Source organism: Peromyscus maniculatus, chromosome 2, assembly GCF_049852395.1.
Source record: "Peromyscus maniculatus bairdii isolate BWxNUB_F1_BW_parent chromosome 2, HU_Pman_BW_mat_3.1, whole genome shotgun sequence".
NCBI lineage: Eukaryota > Metazoa > Chordata > Mammalia > Rodentia > Cricetidae > Peromyscus > Peromyscus maniculatus.
In genome coordinates, this window is record NC_134853.1 from 173,248,404 (window position 1) to 173,271,200 (window position 22,797).

At 51.7% G+C, this 22,797-nt stretch overlaps 2 protein-coding genes across 3 annotated transcripts; one reads left to right on the forward strand and one right to left on the reverse strand.

Moving 5' to 3' along the window:
- The first annotated feature begins 104 nt into the window (after positions 1–104).
- Acap3 (ArfGAP with coiled-coil, ankyrin repeat and PH domains 3) lies at positions 105–14,703 on the forward strand. Of its 2 annotated transcripts, none has more exons than XM_076565893.1 (24): positions 105–244; positions 4,040–4,097; positions 4,669–4,788; positions 5,007–5,060; positions 6,117–6,175; positions 6,681–6,864; positions 7,177–7,221; positions 7,308–7,403; positions 7,493–7,567; positions 8,992–9,104; positions 9,194–9,245; positions 9,456–9,556; positions 9,629–9,740; positions 9,975–10,183; positions 10,273–10,342; positions 10,452–10,546; positions 10,622–10,824; positions 11,060–11,167; positions 12,241–12,339; positions 12,426–12,646; positions 12,826–12,935; positions 13,010–13,120; positions 13,214–13,318; positions 14,256–14,703. In XM_076565893.1, exons 1-24 carry the CDS (start codon positions 198–200, stop codon positions 14,344–14,346), a joined length of 2,538 nt encoding a protein of 845 aa, XP_076422008.1. In that variant the 5' UTR covers positions 105–197; the 3' UTR covers positions 14,347–14,703. The 2 variants fall into 2 exon arrangements, with proteins under 2 accessions (XP_076422008.1, XP_006992414.2); XM_006992352.4 differs by lacking the exon at positions 14,256–14,703 and adding an exon at positions 8,335–8,346 and having other exon boundaries at positions 13,214–14,222.
- Positions 14,704–16,056: 1,353 nt separating this feature from the next.
- Positions 16,057–19,603, reverse strand: Scnn1d (sodium channel epithelial 1 subunit delta). The gene is given in 12 exon segments (XM_076563647.1): positions 16,057–16,297; positions 16,451–16,534; positions 16,645–16,701; positions 16,803–16,992; positions 17,098–17,165; positions 17,207–17,301; positions 17,395–17,462; positions 17,465–17,566; positions 18,039–18,169; positions 18,336–18,506; positions 18,765–18,881; positions 19,470–19,603. Coding segments are annotated over 12 exon segments (1,458 nt in total).
- Between the last annotated feature and the right edge of the window lie 3,194 nt (positions 19,604–22,797).

Sequence of the window (22,797 nt, forward strand, 5' to 3'; positions counted from 1 at the left end):
AGCGGGTGGTGCTAGCGGCAGCAGACTTTGGCGACGCTCCCCAGCGGTGACAGGCGGGGCGGGGCAGCGGCGAGCCGGCCTCATTCCGAGGCGGGCGGGCGCGGAGCGCTGCGCGGGTGCGACGGACCGTCTACCGGCCAGGGATGCCGCTCGACGCGTCGTGGTCCTCGGTCCAGTGAGCGTCGCTCGCCGCAGCCATGACGGTAGAGTTCGAGGAATGCATCAAGGACTCGCCGCGCTTCAGGTGTGCTGCGGGCCTGGGGTAGGGCACCAGCAGGGATGGGGAGCCGCCTTTGTGCCGGGGGCGGGGAAGGGATGCCCAGCAATCGTGACCGCTCCGAGTCCACCTGGACCGTGCAGAAGACCTGGCCTGGATAAACCGGCCGGAGCCGGAGTCGCGGTCCCCAAGCCGCACAGCTCCGCCTCCGGCCTCGGGGGACCGGAACAAAAGACGCCCCTGTACTGATCACCTCGCGCGGGGGTGAGTGCTTGGACTGCCTTGGGCAACCGTGTACTACTGGGCATTTGCGTTCAGTGCCACCTCTAGAACTGTCCACTTTCCTTTGTGTTTGTGCTTTCGTATGCCACAAGTACTGAGGTCCCCCTGGGCCCTGTAGTCCAGTTCTGGCTAGAACTGTCTGGCACTCTGCTTCGTCTGTCCCTGGTTTCTATATTGGCCCATATGTCCAGAGCAGTGTATAGGTGCAGCCAGCTGGAGCCATCAGACCCTGAGATGGGCACCTTGGTGAGAGTGAAGGGTGGTATGAGTGACCAGGAGTCTGGAGAGGTGGGGGCTGTGGGGATGAGGAAGTCAGGTTTAGTTGGGAGGGTACTGGCCTTGTTCACCTATGAGTTTGTTTCTTTTATTGTTCCTGGATATACAGTCGTGCACATATGTGTGAACCACACGGCCCCACACCAATATGCATGCTTCATTGGGTGACATTTGGCCAACAGTAATGGAGTACCTCCTGTGTGTCATTTGAAATTGCACACCTTCATGAGGTCCCCTACCTCTGTATGTGCATAGACATAGGGGAACATGTTCTGCCACTCTGCCCCTCCTTTGAGGAAGTGCCAGACCATGCACATGAATGTGTAGGTGAGTGTGATACTGAGTTGGTGTGTTTGATGCATGCATATAGTCTAGTGAGGGTGCACACACGTATGGGCATGTGCCACCTCTCTGTGGATTCATGAACCATGTTTGCCATGCCACTAGACACAAGTTGATGTATACAGGTATGTGTTTTAACATGGGTGTACATGTCCATGCATATGTGTGCACCATGTCCCTGGAACACATGTCTGTGTGCCCAGTGCTACTACATGCATGCATTTATGTTTATGTATAAGCTTATATCATGCTTTTGCACATGTGTGCTTAACCACCTATGCATGCTGGGCCTCTGGGGGCCTACCCCAGTCCAGCTCTTTTCAAACCACCTTGCAAGAGAGTCAGCAAGAAACACCTTAGGAGCCTTGGAGCATTAGAGTTAGCCAAGAGTGTCCACTGATTGTAGTCAGGGGACGTGAGGCAGTCATCTATGCTTTTCTATTTTCTACCGCTGAATGATTGAGTGCTCTGAGAGACTCAGATATCCCACAATTCTGCATCCAAGCTTGATAGAAAGCACAGCCAAGGCCTCTTTTCTGGGGACTTGGCCCCAGCTGAAGCACTCTTATCTGATCAGGATCTGCCCTGATCCTGAGAAGCTCTGGCTCCATTCTGCCTTGTGGAGGGGTTTGGGCCTAAGCAGAAATCCATGCACTTCTGGGCCTTCTTTGCTACAGCCAGACAGTTGGACTTGTGGGCTGCAGTAGGTGTGGCAGCTGCTTAGGCTTAACATTGCTTCTTTTGGTGGGGGGAGGGGGTGTTGGAGTGGGGGATGACTCTCTGGACTTTGGTTCTGGGGTCATGGAAACCTGGCTCAGTGATTTGGGGTGGGCTGTGATTTGATGGGTTTGAAGAATACCTTGTCCACTCTAAGGTGTTACTGAGGTTATAACTTGATCTTTCTGGCCAAGAACCTTTAGGGCAGCATGGGCCTGACAGAAGGATGTGGAAATGAGGTGGAGCCTAGACCCTAACCTGGAAATGGTGGGAGTTTTGCTTTGGGGCTCCTGGCCTAGGACAAGAGCTTGTGACAGCCTTAGGAATGTCTCATAGTCCCTGAAGCTGTGGGTGGGGGTGTAGGGGAGCCCCGGAAGAGAAGCCGCCCAGCCTTGGCTGCAAGCCCTGCCCTGGGTGGGGCTTTAAGCGCTGAGTCATGGCTTTGGTGAGGGGGCTCCTCCCCAACCTCCAAGCTGCTGAGGAAGTCCCTAGCTGGCAAGACAGGCATAGGGCAGGAGGGGCATGTCTCAGGTCCTTGGCTGAGGAAGGGACTGCTGAGAGACTCCTAGGACAGAGTGCTGGCTCCCTGAGCCTCTACTAAGTGCCCACCACGTTCCCACATCCCTGTGAGTACATATGTCAGCTCCTGGTGCAGCCCTCCCAGTTCCTGGCTCCCTGGCCAGCTGCAGCTCTACTTGCAGCTGTCTGGGCTGTCAGGCCTGCGTGGGGAAGCCCTGAATAGTGCTCTCCTAGGCAGATAGTTACATCTGTGTTCTGGGAACTTCTGGCTCTCATAGTGGCCAGAGTTCTGGACCAGAGCCTCCTGTAGTGGCCTGTGTTGGGCTCATAGCTAAAGGACATTTTTCCCAAGCAGGGCAGGCTGTGGGGTATCCTTTAGAGGCATGGCTGCCAATGGTTCAGTCAGATGCTGCTCTGTTGCTGCCTCTTCTCTGCTTTAGGATTCATGGTGCCTTGCCCTCAGGAAGGGATGAGGCTGATGGCCAGGACCTTTGAGGGTCCTGGCTAGGACAGCCTGGCCATTTCAGTCCCAGGTCATAATTGAGGACACACTAAACTATGTCCCATGTGTTTCTCAAGCCCTTTACTCAGGAGAAACCCTAGAACAGATCTTTCTCCTTATCCTTCTAGAGAGTAGGGGAGAAAGGGGTGAAGAGCTGCCAGGACTAGATGGCTTCCCCTCTGATACCCCACCCCCAGCCAGTGTAAGACTTGTTCCTAGAGGTTTGCCCTGGCCTATTATGTTCCCAAGATGCCTCTTCCCATGCAAGCCAGATGGGTGTAGCTCACCAGCTGAACTGATTATGTGAGGTGGGGGACTGCTGGGAGCCTGCCCTTATTTCCTTATTTCCTGTTCCCAAGTTGGAGTGTGGGGGGGGGGGGTCACGTGCCTGGTCCATCTGCCTTTGGCTTCCGGGATTCTCCCTGGCTTCTCCTGGTGATGTCATCATTAACTCCTCCCTCCCCAGGGCATCTTCTTTATCAGGCTGGATTGTTAAGGATGGGCTCTAAAGAGACCCATCTCTCCTGGCTGGACTGAGCTAGAGGGAGTCTTGAGGTCAAGGGAGATGGAGGTCCTTTTCTCACTACTTTGAGGCATTGTCCCTTAGCTGTTGGTTCATAACAAGCCTTCTTTAGTGTCATTTAACTATAGGCCAAAGTGGCCTGAAGTTGGGGCAAAGAAGTGAAAGACAGACTCTTTTCAGTTGAGGAGGGGCTGTCCAAATGGGGGTTCAAGTTCAACTTTGAGCCCCAGAGAAGACTGTCATGGGCACCAACATCATAGCATGAGACTTCAGCGTTATTATGCTTAGGTTCTAAGGACTTGCTTAAACTTGTGTTCATAGGGCATAGCTACACTATAGGGTGAGTGTGTGTGTGTGTGTGTGTGTGTGTGTGTGTGTGTGTGTGTGTGTGTGAGAGAGAGAGAGAGAGAGAGAGAGAGAGAGAGAGAGAGAGAGAGAGAGAGAGGTGTATGATAGCTCATATGATATAGCTAAGTGGCTTCAGCCTGTCTGGGGGGCTCTAAGTAGCTCCAAAGTGCTGAGCCTGGGTCCTAGTTATGTCCAGGGTGCTTGCCTCTCTCAGCCTCAGTTTTCTGGAGCCCCCATTTGGTAGCAAAAGTCCTGGGGAGATGCAACAGGAGATGAAACTCCAGCTGATCTAACAGCCCAATTCTTGTTGTAGGGCAACCATTGATGAGGTAGAAACTGATGTGGTTGAGATCGAGGCTAAACTTGACAAGGTAAGAGACAGACCTGGTGGTACATAAAAGGCCCAGCATTTCTTAGCCCATTCTGGAACTATGGGATGACTCTAAGTATATCTGCCTATGTCAGAGATGCCTATTGGATAAGAAACAGCTGTTGTACTTGCTGTGCCTAGTGTGACTGGGGTAGGGGCCAAGGATAAGGGTATGGAAGGGGAGAGGGAGCAGGCTTCAGAGCCAGGGGAGGCAGGGGCTATGTGCTGTCTGGGCCTCTGACCCTGTGTGGCCATACTCACACTCCAGTCCTGTGTCCTCTGCTTGAGGTTTCTCTGTCCTGCCAGCCCTTCAGTCCAGAGTGGAGGCTCAGATGGCACTAACCTCTCCTTCCAGATGATCCTCTGAATACCAGGCAGATATTATAGTCTGTCCCTAGTTCTGAACTGAAAGGGGGCGACTATGTCTGGATGCTAATGGGCCTGAGTTGAATTCTGGCTGCCCCTGGCTGGAAGTGTATCTATCTTTTATGGCCTGGCCTTGTGGCAGATCTAAGTTACCAGCTTAGAGAAACTGTCAAGCTCTCATTTTGCCCACTCTGTCCCACTTTCAGCTGGTCAAACTGTGCAGTGGCATGATTGAAGCTGGCAAAGCCTATGTTACCACCAACAGGCTCTTTGTGAGTGGAGTCCGAGATCTGTCCCAGCAGTGCCAGGGTGACACTGTCATTTCGGTGAGGGGCCAATGTGGTGGTAGGGGAAGGGAGAAAGCCCCCTAAAGGGTGTCTAGATGATGAACATTGGGCGTCTGCACTCTGCTTCTGTACACCTAACCCTAACCTGTGGGCAGGGAGGTGTCTTTATGGACTTGAAGGAGACACTACCCACAGGGCCAATATGGCCTCAGCCCCACTGCTCATCCCAGTGTGGTCTTCCCCATGCTTTTCTTCAGGAATGCCTGCAGAGGTTTGGAGACAGCCTGCAGGAGATGGTCAACTATCACACGGTGAGCCCCATGGGGCATGTGGGGTCTCTGCTTCCCTCTGATTCCACACCATGTCTCCTAAAGGTCCTACCTAGACCAGAGCAAAGCTGACTGGTTCTTAGGTAGCTGAACTGGTAGCCATGAGTGAGAAAGGCCATGTTCTGCTTCTTTAATCTATAGAAATGGTAGCCACTCCAAATCTGTGAGTTAGTGCAATGTGAGGGATGTTTCCAGGGGGAGCTGCCATGTCCCAGGTTATGGCCAGACTAAATCCTAGGGCAGAGGAGGCAGCACACAGCTCACGCCTGAGGGCAGCAGTGTCTTGAAGTGAGGAAACCTTGGAAGTTTCTTCTCTACCCAAAGCTGGGCAGAGCTTTTCCCTCTAGGCCAACTTATTTCTGTGTGACAGCCTCACTGCCTTCTGGGAAGGGCTTGGTAGCCTCATAAGGCCCCAGCACTCATGTGCATAGACATAAAGAACAGGCTAACTCTCAGTGGAGTGGGGGAGACCATTGCCTGGGAATCAGACTAAACAAGGGGCCCCTACTTGGCCAGACCAGGGGAAGCTCAGAAATAAACCAGCTTGGGATGGCTCATCCTACAGCTGCCATTCTGTCTATCTATCCCTGCTTGGCCTCCTCCATGTGTCACTGTGGGTCAGGAGTATATGTGGAAGGTGATGTGAAACCAGTTTCCAGCAATCACCTTCCACCTTCCCCAGTCTAGGCCCTACCAGAGCTCTCTACTCTGACTGAATCCCTCTTGTTGCTGGTAATCAGCCTTAGATAGCCCATGTAGATGTTAAGGGTAGAGTTTAGAGGCCTGCCTGCCATCATATTGACCTCCAGACTGGCTAAGAGCCAGGTGGGAAGATGAGCAGGTGGCTACAGCTGTTATCCCTGGCCCGCAAGAGGCTTCCTTGGTACATGACAGGCTCTGTAGTTAGTGTTCTTTGTGGAGAGCTGGGGCTCAGGAAGAGATGGGCAGGGATCCCAGTTCTCATCTGGTAGGGGATTGGACTTTGTCGTTGTCCTGTCAGCAGTGACCTTAATATACTCCACCCTGCCTCTGTCCCAGATCCTGTTTGATCAGGCCCAGAGATCGGTGCGGCAACAGCTCCACAACTTTGTCAAAGAGTGAGTGACCAGAGCTCCCAGCCCTATAGCCAAATGCCGTGGTAGAAGCTGAATTCCATGTTCCATCTTCAGGATAAAAGGGGCAGCAGGTCCTTGGCCAAGGCTTCAGGCTGTGAGAGGTCTTTGCCCTCTGAGGTTCAACCAATGGGGCAAAGGCTAGGAGGTGGGATAGACAGAGCAGCGTGGAGGAAGCAGGAGTTAGCAGGAGTTGTAGTTTATCCTCATACCCTAGAGGAGATGCAGGCTGACATTTGGCACATGGATCTGGAGTCAGGGATAAGGCTGGGGTCTAGGCTGGACAGATGTAGAGTAAGCTGGTGAAGGGTTAGGAAGTCCTAGAACAGAGAAGAGGGAGGAAAGAGTTAGGTGAGTCCAGGATTCTCAGGAGCCAGTGGGAGATGTGTGGCAGGAGAGAAGGTGAGAGATCCCAGGCTGTCTGGAATCCCTGTGTGCTCACTCTTTTCTGACCTCTGACTCTTGGCACCTTACATTGGCTGGCACTCAGGGATGTGCGGAAGTTCAAAGAGACAAAGAAGCAGTTTGACAAAGTGCGGGAGGACATGGAGTTGTCCTTGGTGAGGAATGCCCAAGCCCCAAGGCACCGACCCCATGAAGTAGAGGAGGCCACAGGTGCCCTCACTCTCACCCGGAAGTGCTTCCGCCACTTGGCACTGGACTATGTGCTCCAGGTTAGTTGTGGGATGATACTCTGCAAAGGCCTGGAGGTAGGGTAAGCAGTAGGGGGTGGATGTCTTGATCTTATACTGGAAGCCTCTAGGGATATGGGCAAGGATGAGAATTCTTGGTTTCATCCAGATATGACCTCATATTTAGACAAGGGGAAAGACTGGATCCAGGGGAGGATGAAGCTAATATCATACAGAGACCTGAAAACTACCTGGGGGTTTTAGTATTATAAGCAGTCCAAGTGGATTCTGGAAAAGTTTAGGCCATGAGCTTCTGGGCTCTGACACCCCATCTGTTTGCTCTTCCTCTGGCAGATCAATGTCCTCCAGGCCAAGAAGAAGTTTGAGATCTTAGATTCCGTGAGTGCTTGTGTTGGGAGGTACCTATGGGTATAGTTTGAACAATGGGAGCTGAGCCTTACTTGGGCTTTGCTCTTCACCTACAGATGCTGTCCTTCATGCATGCCCAGTACAGCTTCTTCCAGCAGGGATACAGCCTTCTGCACCAGCTGGACCCCTACATGAAGAAGCTGGCAGCTGAGGTGAGTCTATAGGAGTGGCTTGACGGTTGAGCCTTCAGTGGGGGCTCCTGGTTAAGGTCTACTGCCTTCCTGTGATACCCTCCCCACAGCTGGACCAGCTTGTGATTGACTCTGCAGTGGAAAAGCGTGAGATGGAACGCAAGCATGCTGCCATTCAGCAACGGGTGAGGCCCTGCAGCCCCATCCCCCGGAATATGCGAGAATATCATTAAAGGCCGTTACTCCCTCATCACCACTCCGCAGTGCTGACCTGGGGCTCCAGTAGACACATCCACAAACTCTGCCCTTCTTCTCAGGATTGTCCACTTATTACCCAGTAGGCCTTGCAACAGTTGTCATCTGAATCTGCAGCAAAGGGAGGGGTCTCATCTTTAGGTTGAGGAAAGCCCTACTTACCCAGGCTGACCAGCCCCTGGCCACAGAAGCTGTATGCTGCAGGCTGACTCTGATACAGTGAGCCTAATATATGGAAGGGCTGGAGCTGGGACCTGGAACCTCATTCCTTTAGAACAGTGATTCTCAACCTTCCTAATACTGTGACCCTTTAATACAATTCCTCATGTTTATGGTTGACCCTCAACCATAAAATTATTTTGTTGCTACTTCATAACTGTAATTTTGCTACTGTTATAAATTGTAATGTAAATATTGGATATGCAGGATATCTAATCTACAACCTCCAAAGGGGTAATGACCCACAGGTTGAGAACCACTGCCTTAGAGGCTGTGGGTGCCTCTATGACTAGTCATGGGCTCCTTCTGGAGCCTTGGCTCAACTGCTGGACAGTGGTCCCATCCACTCTCCCCACTCCCTGCCCAGGGCAGAGAGTGGCTGCAGGTAGGATAAAAGAACCTGGCAGTGTTTGGGGGCAGAGTCATCATTCACTGGCTCTCTCTTTCTCTTTTCCCCTCCCTCCTGCTTGGGCCTCAGACACTGCTACAGGTAAGAGAGCTGCACTCTGGGGTACACATATGGGGTTATTCAGATGCTCTCTTTCTGGGGTGTTTAAGCACTGAGGACACCTCCCTACTTCAGCGCTCATGCTGCCCTTTGGGAGGAACCTGTAGGCCAGCTAGTTGGTAGCACCAGCAAGATGAATCTGACCAGTCCCCCTACAGGAGTGGTGGCAGCTGTGTCTTCCTTCCCCTGCTCAGGCTGAGAGCAGGTGGTAAGGCCTTCCCTCTACTGGCCTGGCCTGTCAGACAACAGGACACACAAGATACCCAAGGCTCTCTGGCTTCTGAATGGAGCTCTGTCAGGCAGCTGGAGAAGGCCCAGCTGGCGCAGTGCATGAAACACTCAGGATGGGGCGGGGGGCCGACAGGGAGTGCAGCTTCCTTCCTGATCATAGCCTGCTTATTCCTGCAAGCCTAGTAGTGGGGGCTGGAGTACTCAGGACCAGCTGTGAACACAAGGGATCTTCCCATAGGGTCTTTAGACAAAGGGCTTTGCTTGGTTAGGAAATTGTTGTGATGGGCAGAAGTTCCCTGAGCATGTGCCTCACCTTAGCTTTTGTTTGGGATAAGCCTGAGAGGGAATGGGATCCTTCAAGGATGGGCACTCCCCGAGGGCCAGCTCTATTCTTAGGACTTCTCCTATGATGAGCCAAAAGTGGAGTTTGATGTGGATGCACCAAGTGGCGTGGTAATGGAGGGCTACCTCTTTAAGAGAGCCAGCAATGCCTTCAAGACATGGAACCGGTAAGGGCCTTCCTCAGGCAGGGCTGAGGGCAGAGTGAATGTGGACCTAGCCCTGCCTGACCTCTTGTCTCCTATTTTTCCTCACCCAGACGATGGTTCTCCATTCAGAACAGCCAGCTGGTCTACCAGAAGAAACTCAAGGTGTGCTGGGGGACAGGGTCACCTTTGGCCAGACTCCTCCCCAACTAGACTATGGGTCGGGCTGCTTAGTGGATGTTGGCACAGGGCTGAGGACACAGACAGGCACCAAAGTGCAAAAGGTCAGGGGAGCAGAGAGTTAGAAACACATTGCTTGAGCCTAAGATAAAGGAGAAAATGGGTATGAGAGTGGTAAGCTTGTACTGCCAACAGGATGCACTGACTGTGGTGGTAGATGACCTACGTCTATGCTCTGTGAAGCCATGTGAGGACATTGAACGGAGGTTCTGCTTTGAAGTTGTGTCACCTACCAAGTGAGGAGGCCCAGCCCCAGGAAGGGTTGGGGAAAGCCCTGCTTACCCAGTCTGACCAGCCCCTTCCTACAGGAGCTGTATGCTGCAGGCTGACTCTGAGAAGCTGAGACAGGCTTGGGTTCAAGCTGTGCAGGCTAGCATTGCCTCTGCCTACCGGGAAAGTCCAGACAGCTGCTATAGTGAGGTGTGCTGCTTCCACATAAGTGTATCTATGTACTCCCGAAACAGCTCCTCTAGGCCACATTCATGCTTGTGTAGCTCGTGTGTGCATGTGTGTATGTGTCCTGTTTGCATGTGTACATGCATGCAGATTTGTGTTTAAGGGGCCCAGTCTATGCTGACCCTTCTAACTGGGGATCTCCTGGGGAGTTGAGACAAGCTCCTGAAGGGCTGAGTGCCTCCTCACACCATTCACCAGAGGCTGGACCGCACAGCATCACCGTCAACAAGTAGCATCGATTCCACCACGGACTCTCGGGAACGTGGAGTCAAGGGCGAGAGCGTGCTGCAGCGTGTGCAGAGTGTGGCTGGCAACAGCCAGTGTGGTGACTGTGGCCAGCCAGATCCTCGCTGGGCCAGCATCAACCTGGGTGTGCTGCTCTGTATTGAGTGCTCAGGCATCCACAGGTAGTCCTTCTTGACTCTGGCTAGACAGGGCTGGCCGAGGTTCTGGATAGAGTCATACCTTTGCTCTTCTCTGTCCCCTTTCTGTCCAGGAGCTTGGGTGTTCACTGCTCCAAGGTACGGTCCCTGACACTGGATTCCTGGGAGCCAGAGCTGCTAAAGGTATGTGAACGGGCTCTTGAAGATGAAGCCCACTGGAGCCCTGAGGAGGCAAGGGTGGGACTTAGGTTTCTGAACTTGGACTCACATCCACATACACTGTACCCCACAGCTGATGTGTGAGCTTGGAAATAGCACCATGAACCAGATCTATGAGGCCCAGTGTGAGGGCCCAGGCATTAGAAAACCCACAGCCAGTAGTTCCAGGTGAGGTGGGGACAGCCAGCTTGGCCATGGGGGCCCCAGCCTATGGATGTAGTCTCATGTTCACCTCTGGTCCAGGCAGGACAAAGAAGCATGGATCAAGGACAAATACGTTGAAAAGAAGTTTCTGCGGAAGTTGACCTCTGCACCAGTCCGGGAAGCCCCAAGACGCTGGAGGGCACAGAAGTGCCAGCGCCCTCTCAGCTCCCCCCATGCCCCTACTACCCGCCGCAAGGTCCGGCTTGAGCCTGTCCTGCCCTCCATCGCTGCTTTGTCCTCAGGTGGGAGGGCTGCCAGCAGCTGCACCTGTGCTCACGTACTTGGGCAGGTTTGGGGACAGGCTCAATGCAGCCCTGGGAGGAGCCACCAAACCCTCAGTGTTATAAAGGGTTGGGTAGGCTGGAGGCGGGGCTTTACAGGAGCACCTTGGAGTTCTGACTGTCTCTAAATGACCTGAGGCATTCCCCATCCCAAATCTCAGTTTCATCATCTGAACATGTGTCTTATCCTTTGCAGCTGGCACTGTGGAGCGCAAGTTCCGCCGAGACTCCCTCTTCTGCCCTGATGAGCTGGACTCCCTCTTCTCTTACTTTGATGCAGGGGCTGCTGGGGCTGGTCCACGCAGTGAGTGCTGGGACAGATTCCCTTCCTATTCTCTCTGTGTCCCTCAAGAGCCATACCCCATCCTCAGCCAAAGTAATGTAAGAGGAACGGTTGAGGCTGCTCTGGGGAGTGGACAAGGTGGATAAAACTTGCTCAAGAACTTGAAGAAGAGACTGGGACAGAGTGGTGATACCACAAAAGGGTTAAGACTGGAAAAACATCCAGAGGGGCTAGAGCAGCAGTTCTCAACCTGTGGGTCTTGACTGCTTTTGGGATTGCATATCAGATATCCTACATATCAGATATTTACATTACGATTCATAATAGTAGCAAGATTATAATTATGAAATAAAAAAACAAAATAATTTTATGGTTGGGGATCACCACAATATGAAGAACTGTATTACAGGGTGGCAGCATTAGGAAGGTTGAGAACCACTGGGCTAGAGTTATCTTGACCACCAACTTGAGGCTGAGCACACAACTGTCAAGAGTAATATGTAGAAACCAGGGCATGGTGGTTTACACCTATAACCTCAGCACTCACAGACAAAGACAGAGTTGTAATGCATTTAAGGCCATCCTGTGTTACATAGTGAATTCAAGGTCAGCCTGGGTACATTTGTAAGACTCTCTCTGGGGGGAAAAAAAAAAGGTGTAATGTGTGAAGTGTGGATTGTGTGCACACACGGGTGTTGATGTAGGCAGGGAGCAATTGCGAGTCACCTGAACTAATGAGATTGAATGGTGACAGCAGAGGGCGCTGTAGTATGCACCCTAAGCCAGGCTCTACAGCTCCTTCCCTTGCTGGCTGGGCTGTGACTTCAGGGTGAAGACCTTAAAGCCTAGAGGGCTGGGAGGGGGCACTCTGGGTTGTACTGGGCAGGGAGGCTGCCCCCCCCCAGTCCCTCAGAGCTATTGTTTGTTTTTCTCTCCTTTCTTTTCAGCCTGGGCAGCACTCCATGGTGTTCCCTAATAGGGACTAATTCTGCTCCTGAAGGGGAGAATCTGCTAAAGAGTGGGTCGGGCTCCAGCTTTCCTCCAGTGTTCTGGAACCCCCAGTGCTAAAGATTTCCTTTCCTGTGGTCCCACAGGTCTAAGCAGTGACAGTGGTCTTGGAGGTAGCTCTGATGGCAGTTCAGATGTTCTGGCCTTTGGCACAGGCTCTGTGGTGGACAGTGTCACCGAGGAAGGTGGGTGTGCGCCTCTCTGCCTCCATGTAGCCCGTCATCTCAACACCCTTGAGGATTTCAACTCCCTGTTCTTCACCCTCCTACAGAGGGTGCTGAGTCCGAGGAGTCCAGCAGTGAGGTAGATGGAGAAGCTGAGGCCTGGAGCCTGGCAGATGTACGCGAGCTGCATCCTGGGCTACTGGCACACCAAGCAGCACGTGCTCGTGACCTCCCTGCACTGGCTGCAGCACTGGCCCATGGAGCTGAAGTCAACTGGGCTGATGCAGCAGATGAGGGCAAGACGCCACTGGTGCAGGCTGTGCTAGGGGTGAGCATAGGCGGGACACCTGACTTCTGCACACAAGACTGCACACCTATGCGTGCATTCTATTGTTCTAGGTGGAGACAGGCTTGATCCTGTTTTGGGGGTGCTCATAGCAGGAGGTTAGGGTGCACAGGCCTGCCAGTGTCCTTTCCTGGTTCAGTCTGATTTCCTTGCATCTGTAGGGTTCCTTGATTGTCTGTGAGTTCCTTCTGCAAAATGGAGCTGATGTGAACCAAAGAGATAGCCTTGGCCGGGCACCCTTGCACCATGCTACACTCTTGGGCCACACTGGGTGAGTTCTGTGGTATCTCTTTTGCTACCATCCCCTGTACTTCGAGCCATCTCAATATGCCCCTCCACCCACAGCCAGGTCTGTCTATTCCTGAAGCGGGGGGCTGACCAGCATGCCCTGGACCAGGAGCAGCAGGATCCATTGACCATCGCCATTCAAGCAGCGAATGCTGACATTGTCACATTGTGAGTCAGGCAGGGCCCTGGGGACGTAGTCACTGTAAAAGGAACAGTGACTGAGCGGGGACAGAGTCATCTCACACTGTTCCCCACCCCCAGGCTTCGCCTGGCCCGCATGGCTGAGGAGATGAGAGAAGCTGAGGCATCCCCTGGCCAGCCAGGCCCGCTGCCGGGCAGCAGTCCTACAGAGCTGCAGTACCGCAGGTGCATCCAGGAGTTCATTGGCCTCCACCTGGAGGAAAGCTAGGGCCTGGCAGGCCGGGCAGCTGAGGGACCCCTGCCCTGACCCCAGCCTACCCGGCCCAGAAATCCTGCATGTCCCTGAAGATCCTAGCCCCTATCTAGCCACAGCCCTGCCTGTGACAGCTGTGGCCCATCCCGACAGCCCAGGACCTTGGCATTTCTGGAGTCCCCACTCTCCTGCTCTTCCCTCCTTCTGGCTGCTTTAATGCTCAGCCAGGGGACAGGGACCCAAGCATTGAATCTCTTGAAGCCCCACATTTGGGGGATGGGGGGTGCTGCATCACCTGTTGCCCCTCATTTCACCTGGGGAACCTCTGTCTTCAGGTGGTCCTTTCTTCAGGGGTCTGGGCTGTCCATGGCACAAACCACTCTCGAGGTCCATGTCACCTTGTACCCCTCTGCCCTCAGGGCCTATTTCACCTTGTGCCCCTATGTTTACTGCCCCAGAACACTGACCTGCTAGTTAGGTCCTTCCTACATACCCCCAGAGCCCTTCCTCCAGCCTGGGGCTGGTGGCTGGCCACCAGCACCTTCCCTGGCAGGAGTGGCAGCCCACCCAGGGAATCAACCTGAGTACCTCACTCAGTGACCCCAGCATCCAGGTTGGGCTTTGATGGTGCTGGGAGGTGGAACTTTGGCCCAGGCCTTCCACCCAGGCTGGACGCAGGCGTCTCAAGGCCATGTGGCTGGCCACTTGGGTCCTGGTGCCTGAGGGCCTAAATCCATCCCTGCCTTCTCCAGAGGCACTGTCTGGTTTACCTGGGCCAGAGCCCATGCCTAAAGCAACCGGCACTTTCCACCCTGTGCCCAATGTTCTTTGTTACTGACTGAGAGGATTTTCTACAACGACCTCATTCTGACTTTGTCTGCGTTTTTTTTTTTCCTGTGGACTCTCAAGGACCATCCTGATCCCAGCTCTTCCTGCTGCTGGCCCACATAGATCTCCCTTGCCCTGCCCCCAAGCTTCACTCCTTGGGCTGGGCCTCTGATAGGTCCAGTGGTCCCTTATTTGGGGGACCCACCAATGCCTTCAACTTCCCTTTTTCTGGAGGAGTTCCAGGATAGAGGCTGGGCCCCTCTGCATACCGTGGAGCCCTTGGTTAGGTCAAGGGCACTCAGCTGGTCACTATGCAAATACTGCCCTGGGATCCCCCATGGACAGTAAGGTAGGCACTGGATCAGGGCATCTGACTCCCTTGCTTGATGGCTGCGGCCCTAAAGAGCAGAATCGGCTTCTTCCTCCTGCTTGAGCTCTGCCCACCACCTACCCTGCCACCTTTGGGCTGGCAGGACCCCACTCCTTCCTGCTCTGATCACTCTCACTTAATAAATCTCTGCCGCTTGCATCCACTGCCTGCTCATTGCTGTATCAAGCCTTGCTTGGCTCTGTCTCAGCTGAAGGTTTGTCTGGGAGCAGCCTGAAGCAGAGTCCCAACATTGTCCCTTCCCAAGAGGATATAACCCAGCCACCAGGGGCCTGATGCTTTCAGAAAAACTGACACCTGACACCCTTAGCCCCTGTTCCCTGGCCTCTCCTCTCTGCCTTTCTCTGAATCAGACTGTATCCCTTGATAGGAATAAGGAGGAACACAGTGAGAAGAGCTGGGGCTAGCATCCCTGATCTGTACCCAGTGTCCCTTACCTATACTGTTTCAAGGTACATTGAGATTTGCAAATCACCCTGGTGTAGGTGATTGGGGAGACACATATATGTGCAAGACAGCAGATGGAATGACTGATTTTATTGTAGAGCAGCCCAAGGTCAGTAGATGTCTTGGCTTAGATTTACTTTTATTCCTGCTTACCTAGAGGCTGCCTTAAAGCCAGTATAGGTTCTGTCTGATACACACACACACACACACACACACACACACACACACACACACATGGTCACACATATGTGTGTGTGTGTGTGTATAGACATGTGTCAGAAACATGCACAGACAAATGTAATAACCAAACAGATTAGAGTTCAGGAGTCTAGAGAGTCCCAGGATACTACTCAGCCATGTCTTGGGATCCCCCTCAACCCAAGAGGCCATACCTGGTCGGATAGGTGGGTAGAGAGTTCCTGGTATGTTGGATATACTTGGTTTCTGCATGGGTCAGATAGTTAGTACTGCTTTCTGGGCTCTCAAATAGAGAGTCTGGCACACTCTGGGCAACTAGGGAGCCCACTGCTACTATGGCTCCCAACATTAGGCTGAGGGACCTATTGGGGTTACTTCAGTTGTCAAGATCTCAAGGGAGTGCCGGGGATGGTGGTGCTTGCCTTTAATCCCAGTACTTTGGAGGCAGAGGCAGGAGAATCTCTGAGTTTGAGGCCAGTCTGGTCTATATAGCAAGCTCCAGGACTACACAGAGAAACCCTCTCTCAAAAACAACAACAACAAAAACCAAAAAACAAACAAGCAGACAAAAAACAAAACAAAACAAAACAAAACAAAACAAAACAAAAAAACAGCCGGGGAATGGCGGCATACACCTTTAATCCTAGCACTTGGGAGGTAGAGACAGGAGGATCACTGAGTTCGAGGCCAGCTTGGTCTACACAGAGTAAGTACCAGGATAGCCAGGGCTATAAAGAAACCCTCTCTTGAAAAACAAACAAACAAGCAAACAAATTTCAAGGGCCTGGAGTTTAGCCCAATTCTTACACTGAAACTTCTTCCAAAGACCCTGGGAGTATCTGTGTGGAGTTATCTCCTGCTGTACCTCTGAAGCTGGGGTGGAGGGTTTTGGCTGGCCTCTGATGTGGTATGGGACTGCCCTGAAGCAGTATTGACTCCCAGCCAGGACACCTTCCCCCAGCAGAGACAGCGAAAACCCAGCAGCAGCAGGGCAAGGGTAGTGACATCCAGTAGCAGCTTCAGCACAGACAGGATAGATGAGCCAAACCACCGTCTCCAGAGGCTGCTCATGGCACAACAGCTGTGGAACCTGTAGGCAGACAGGCAATAAGTCCAGTAGGGCCTCTTGTACCCCACCTGTGAACAGGACTGTGGGGGTCTGCCTTTACCCAGCCATCTCAGAAAAGGTGAGAGTGGTTAGCCATAGGCTCTATTTCCAAAACTAGCCCAGCATTTCTCTAACCACTCCTCAGAGTATACTGTTGCCTCATCCACAATATGGTAGTTAAGCTCCTGATTTAGAATTTTCACCTTGGCCACATTGCTTCTAGGGTAGGGACAGAAGTATAAGGGGGTTGGCAGAGGAGAGACAGGATGGGTCCCTGGGGGTGTGCCCACCTCTGGCTCCTGCTCCAGCTTGAGCTCCATGGGTTTTACTTTCTAAGCATAGCCACGATCCAGTCTTGCACAGGGGCTTGCATGGCCACACTCTCCCTACGCCAATAGTACAGTGGGATGTGAGGAGCACCAGAGACATTGACTGATCCACTTCCACCTGCTCTGTGAGACTCACAGTAGACTTGGCTGAAGGCTACCTGGAGGTTCCTGCAAAGAATTTGTACAAAGACACCCTGGGAGAGACAGGACCACCAGTCATCCTGTAGTGCTCTCTGGGGGAACTGATACCTGACTCCCAACCCTCTCGCTTGCAAGGGCTGGGGCAGTGGGAAAGACAAGGAAGCTGGTGGGTTTCCAGGTCCTGGTAGAATCGGTAGAAGCCGTGACCTGAGGAGTTGTGGAGAAGGCCCATTAGAAGTGACTGCCTTAGAGACTCCCAGTAATCCCAAAGGAGATGACAGGCTCACTCACAGGCTGGGTGTCATTTGTGACTGCAGAACTGGGCTCTAGCTGGAGCAGATTTCCACCATAAGTTGCTAGAAGCAGGACACCAGGCATACCTGAAGAGACAGCAAGGACTTAAGCTGAGAGTCCTGCCTACACATGGTTGGTATTTGGGGTGTTATACAGCAGTCCTGTATCCATGCCCTTAGCACCATCAATGCAGAGGCCATAGGGACTTCCAAGTGAAGGCACCTTGTCTTGGGGAAAAGGAATTTCAATTCTGCTCACTGCATCTTGAGGCCCTGCCCTACCTCAGTGCCTGGGTTGGACAAGAAGCCCAATAACCCTGCTTACTTCTAGAATTCCAATGGTATTCTGAGTCCTTGGTCAGAAGCTAAAGCCACTGTTTTCTAGAAGGGTGTGTGATCGTACCTATGAACCATGACCTTGAGTCCAGCCTCCAAGGACAAAAGAGGGAGATGATCTTGCCTTTTAGCTCTGAGGACTAGGCTGATCCCTGGGGAAGCCAAGGAAGAGATGTTGAGGCTACCTGCCCAACCCTGTAGCTAGAGTTTTTCTGGTCCTGCCTGGCCCACAGTCAGGACAAATCTCTCTCACCCGCCAGTCCCACAGCAGCTCAGACCCAACCAAGTAAACACACAGACACTTATATTGCTTACAGACTGTATGGCCGTGGCAGGCTTCTTGCTAACTGTTCTTATATCTTATATTAATCCATTTCTATAAATCTATACCTTGCCATGTGGCTCATGGCTTACCGGCATCTTCACATGCTGCTTGTCATGGCGGCGGCTGGCAGTATCTCCCTTCCTCAGCCTTTCGCTTCCCAGAATTCTCTTCTCTGCTTGTCCCACCTATATTTCCTGCCTGGCCACTGGCCAATCAGTGTTTTATTTATACAGAACGATATCCACAGCACAACTGACTTTATATTCATGTCCAGATGCCTGCTGAGGATTAGCTCTCACCATTGGTGATGCCAGGACTCTGTGCAACCCAGACACCCTTAAAGATATAGCAGTTACCATATATCCCACGGTGGGACTTCTGGATGTGCCAGAAATCCAAGGCCATGCTTAGATACTTGTCACCTTCTACCCTGTCATGTATGCCTTGAGGGGGCACCGCCTATCTATTGTGCAGGGAGTTGTTTGTAGCCAGCCTTGGGCAGCTAACTCCTGGCTTTTTACCAGATGAACCCCAGGATAAAACCACTTTGCTGGTGGGATAGAGGGGAGCAGCCCACCAGTCCCTACCCTGCTTACCCCTCACTGTCATAGTGACAGGACAAGACAAAGTGGTCACCAGGACTTTGGTGACTGTCCTCCCAGGCAGTGAGGAGTAGGGCCAAGATGTCCATGTAGTGGAAGCGATATCATTCCTGAGCAGCTGGCACACCTGAGGAGTAGGCACAATAGAAGCAGTCACCACCAATACTATTATGCCGAGAGGACATGGGGTCAGGTCAGGCACAGCTCATTATCTCTCCCTGCTAGAAAAGCCCTCTGAAGCACAGCAGCACACAAAGTACCCTCACCTCCTTGAGTCCCAGAACTCGCTGGTCTAAAGCCCATTTTGTCCTGGATGTCCAGATGACTCAAATGGTGCAAATGAATCCCATGATCCAGCTAGAAGTGGATTTATGGCTGGGGATTTTATAAAAGGGGGTGCCCCAGCCTTCAATAAATTTGAACTTGTAGAGAGCACAGATGCTCTCCCAGGAAAATGCATCAAGTGCTTCCAGATGTTGGCGCATGACATTTGGCCCGGAGGCAGGGCCAGAATTCCTGGGTAGATCGTTGTAGGGTTCCCTATGACACAGAACAGGGTGATCCAACACTATGTGACTTCAGCATCCCTGTGTGTCCAGCAACGACAGTAGTCCATCCCCCTTCTCAACCCCAGAGAGAAACGTTTTTAGGAGCTGGGCCTGCACATTCTCATAACTTCAGAGTTGAGGTCAAGTCCCTAGCCTGGCCATTTCCAGGGCTGCATGCCCTCCTGGCAGGCTCGTATCCACTCCTTACCTGGAATTCTACTTGATCCTTCCTCCTGAGGTGCCCTATCATTGCAACCCAGCTCAGACTGACCTATAAAGTTCCCTTTCACCTCAACCATGGGCTCCAAGTAATGTCTGTTGTTACTTTAGCAGTGCCACTGAGATCTGAGAAGTCCTGACTAGGTACAGGGATTAGGAGAAATTAAATCATGAGGTATCATCTGAGACCAAACCCAGGGAGACATTTCAGGCTGAAATAAATGTTGGGGAGTCCATACCTAAGGCTGACAACATCCAGACCCTCACCTATGTGCATTCATGTCACATAGAGTGACAGATGGGAAGAGTTTACACTCATGCATGGGCACTGCCATGGTTGGTGACTGGGTAGTTCCAATACCACTTTAATAGACGTACAAGCTGCCAGTAGAGCACCCCCAGGACACTCAGGAGCAGCATCCCCCAGGATGCTGCCTTAATTAAGTTTTGTCAGGAACAGACAAGGCAGATAGATAGTACTATGGGTGGTGGCATTGGCACAGAAGAAAATGATGAAGTTAAGATCTTGAGAGCCATGGGGCAGATAAATACAGATTTCAGAGGCCCTATACATGGCAGGGGCTGCAATGTCAGCACTTAGAATGCATGTGAAGTCATGTACATCTGTGCATATACCTATGTGTGCTCATACACACTGGGAGGCATGCCCCGTGTGTACCAAGCTCTCAGTCAACAAGTGCCATAGAACAGAAAAGAAGCCAGAACCCTGTTCCATGTTAGCTGTATGTTAGTGTGTAAAAGATTTGACCTTGCTGGCCTCTTTCTTGCCTGGTTCCATGTATTTATGGTGTGGTCAATATGCATAATTCACTTCGTGGTATGTTGCACCTGAACACATAGTGGTGCCAAATACTCTGGGGCCCACCCCACACACTATCTGGAATGTTTTTCTGAGGTTCAGTCCAACATGTACAACACCCTAGCAGGAGAGACTTGTTCCCTTCTCAGTCTAGCAGATCTAAAAAATGACCTGCCCTGATTGTCATGAATGATCACCATTCAACCTCAGGAGCCAGCACAGAGAGCAGAGCCCATGGCAAGCACCCCTTAGTATCTTGAAGGTGGGCTCTTGTTCAAATGCCTCCATTCTTTCTCTGAGAGTGTGGTGGACAGATGAAATGGTGACAGCTCCAGCAAGTCATAGAACAGGAGGTAGCCTGAGGCTGGCTGTAAAGCCTTCTCTTTATTAGCAGGCCACTGGGAATGTGCATGGTGGCAGGGGAGTGGCTCAGTTGAAGGGTTGGTAGCCACACTTGCTCTGAGAATGGACGGGGAATTCTTGGGCAGACAGAGATGTAGGGTCCCTTTGCCAATTGAGCCTTTCTCAGCCTGAGTCTAGCAGAAGAGACTTGTGCTCCTTACCCTAGTTTTGGTGATAGGGTAGCAGGTTTTGGAAGGGAAAGGGATCTGTTTTGGGTCAGGACCCACTTGGATACCTCATGAGCCACACTGACTCCTGGAGCTCAGAGTTGGGCTCCCACCAGGCTAGAAGGGATTTTTGTTTGCTACCATCTCCTCGGCTATTATCTCCAACACTGATTGCAAGTGTTTGTAGTTAAGAGACACTGGGTGGGGCCCACCACTCTCAGAACACAGGTGTTCCTTGAGACCAGCCACATAGCTGTTGGGATGGGCATTAATTGTCGAAACAACCTGTAGCTTGGGTGTGCAGATGGTAACAGATACCTTGAGTGTGGGGATTCACCTTCTCTACCGCATCAACCATACTACCTACTGGAACATGCTAAACACACATGAAAGCCACACATACACTAAGACTCTAATCCACACTCAGAGATCAAATCACATAGTAGGCATGTGAAACTAAAGGCAGACTAGCCAGATGGCACAACCCTAGGAGCTTTAACTGTTTCTGTCTCTTCTGGGGTACCTTGCATGTCTCAGGATGACCCAATGGTCATACCATACCGCTCAGCCTGGTTTGTTGGGTGAGCACAAGCCTTAGCATCCCTTACTCAGAACAGATTCTGCCTTCCTGACCAATCAATTCTAAAGACTTGGGTTAGACTGAAGGAGAAAATGCCCACTCCCATTGTATCCAACTGAATTTTGACTGCCAAAAGGGGTGAAGTCATGAGCCTTTTGGTTCTGGAAGCAGGCAGCAGCCACTGATGACATCACAGGAGATGGAAATCATGCTGAGGAAAAGTAGCCCAGGACTTAGCTGGTCATTTGGGAACCACAGCTTGTCACTCACCAGTTTTGTAGTCTTGCTCAAATTATTTAACCTCTTTGTGCCCATTTTCTTAAGTGTAAAATATGGCTAAGATATTTCTTTTAGCTCAAGGTTCAGAAGTGGTACTAGTTAATAAGGCTGGTGAAGGACTCCCAGACTCAGCATAAGCCCTGCAGTGTCTTTCCACATCTAAGCAGTGTTCTTTTGGGGGAATGTGAATAGACTTGCTATGTGACATTCAGCAGCTGAAGAGGAAAAGCCTGGGCTATGTTGTCTGAACTTGAGCAACTCATATCTCACAGTATTGCTCGGGCTGGAAAAAGGAAGAAAGGAAGGTAGACAGACAGACAGGGAGGGAGGGAGGGAGGGAGAAAGGAAGGAAGGAAGGAAGGAAGGAAGGAAGGAAGGAAGGAAGGGAGGGAGGGAGGGAGGGAGGGAGGGAGGGAGGGAGGAAGGAAGGAAGGAAGGAAGGAAGGAAGGAAGGAAGGAAGGAAGGGAGAAAGGAAGGAAGGATAAAGGAAGGGAGAAAGAAGGAACACTGGCCTCTAATTCAGCTCTTTTCACTTCTTCCTAGGAAAGCCTGAAGGGGCAACTAAGGTTCAGGGAAGGCACAATGAGGGTCAGCTTCATGTTTTACATTTGATTTGGGCCTCAGAGTATGTGTCTTCTCCTTCTTCCTGGCCTGTCATACACTTGCTTCCCCAGGTGCTCCTGGTTCTGTGAAGGGGAGGCAGGCTGGGATAGCATAAGGATATCTCCCCTATTATTGATCTACAAGAGACCCCTGTGGTCACTGTTCACTAACTACATATTGAAAGATATGGAAAGAGGTTGGAGAGATGACTCAGGTGATTAAGAGCACTAGCTACTCTTTCAGAGGACCCAGCAACCACAGAGTGGCTCACAACCATTTGTAGCTCTAGTTCCAGGGTGATCCAATGCCTTTTTCTGGACTCTGTGGGCACAAGGCATGTACATGGTGCATGGACATTCAAATATATGGGTGTTTCAGATAAAACATACACATTTTGAAAAAAATGTGGTGAATGGGTGAGGGAGGGAGAGAAAAGAGAGAGAGAGAGAGAGAGAGAGAGAGAGAGAGAGAGAGAGAGAGAGAATGAACAAATAGATGTTTCTGGACCTTCCTAGTGTAGGCCTTCTGCTCTCCCAGAAAGGACACCAGAGCACTTACTTCCACCCTGAGCCTTATAAGTATCTATTCCCAAGAGTAACCAGGAACCAGGAGCAGGTACTGTCCACTCCCAGGACAGGGCTACCTTAGAGACTATAGGTTCTTGGTGTTTCAAAGGACTCCAGGCTCAGTTTTTCTCCTGGGGTTCTTCATACTTGGGTGCAACTCAGAGTGCACCCTGTGAGAGTCTTATGCGATTCATTTGAAACACACAAGATACTTTTTTTTTAAAAAGATTTATTTATTTATTATGCATACAGTATTCTGTCTGCATGCATG

Excerpts from the sequence above, each read along its gene's own strand:
- Acap3 (XM_076565893.1), top strand. The coding sequence starts at position 198 with ATGACGGTAGAGTTCGAGGAATGCATCAAGGACTCGCCGCGCTTCAG. Across the intron at positions 7,404-7,492 it reads TGAAGAAGCTGGCAGCTGAG|CTGGACCAGCTTGTGATTGA; the intron begins GTGAGTCTATAG and ends CCCTCCCCACAG. Across the intron at positions 10,825-11,059 it reads CATCGCTGCTTTGTCCTCAG|CTGGCACTGTGGAGCGCAAG; the intron begins GTGGGAGGGCTG and ends TATCCTTTGCAG.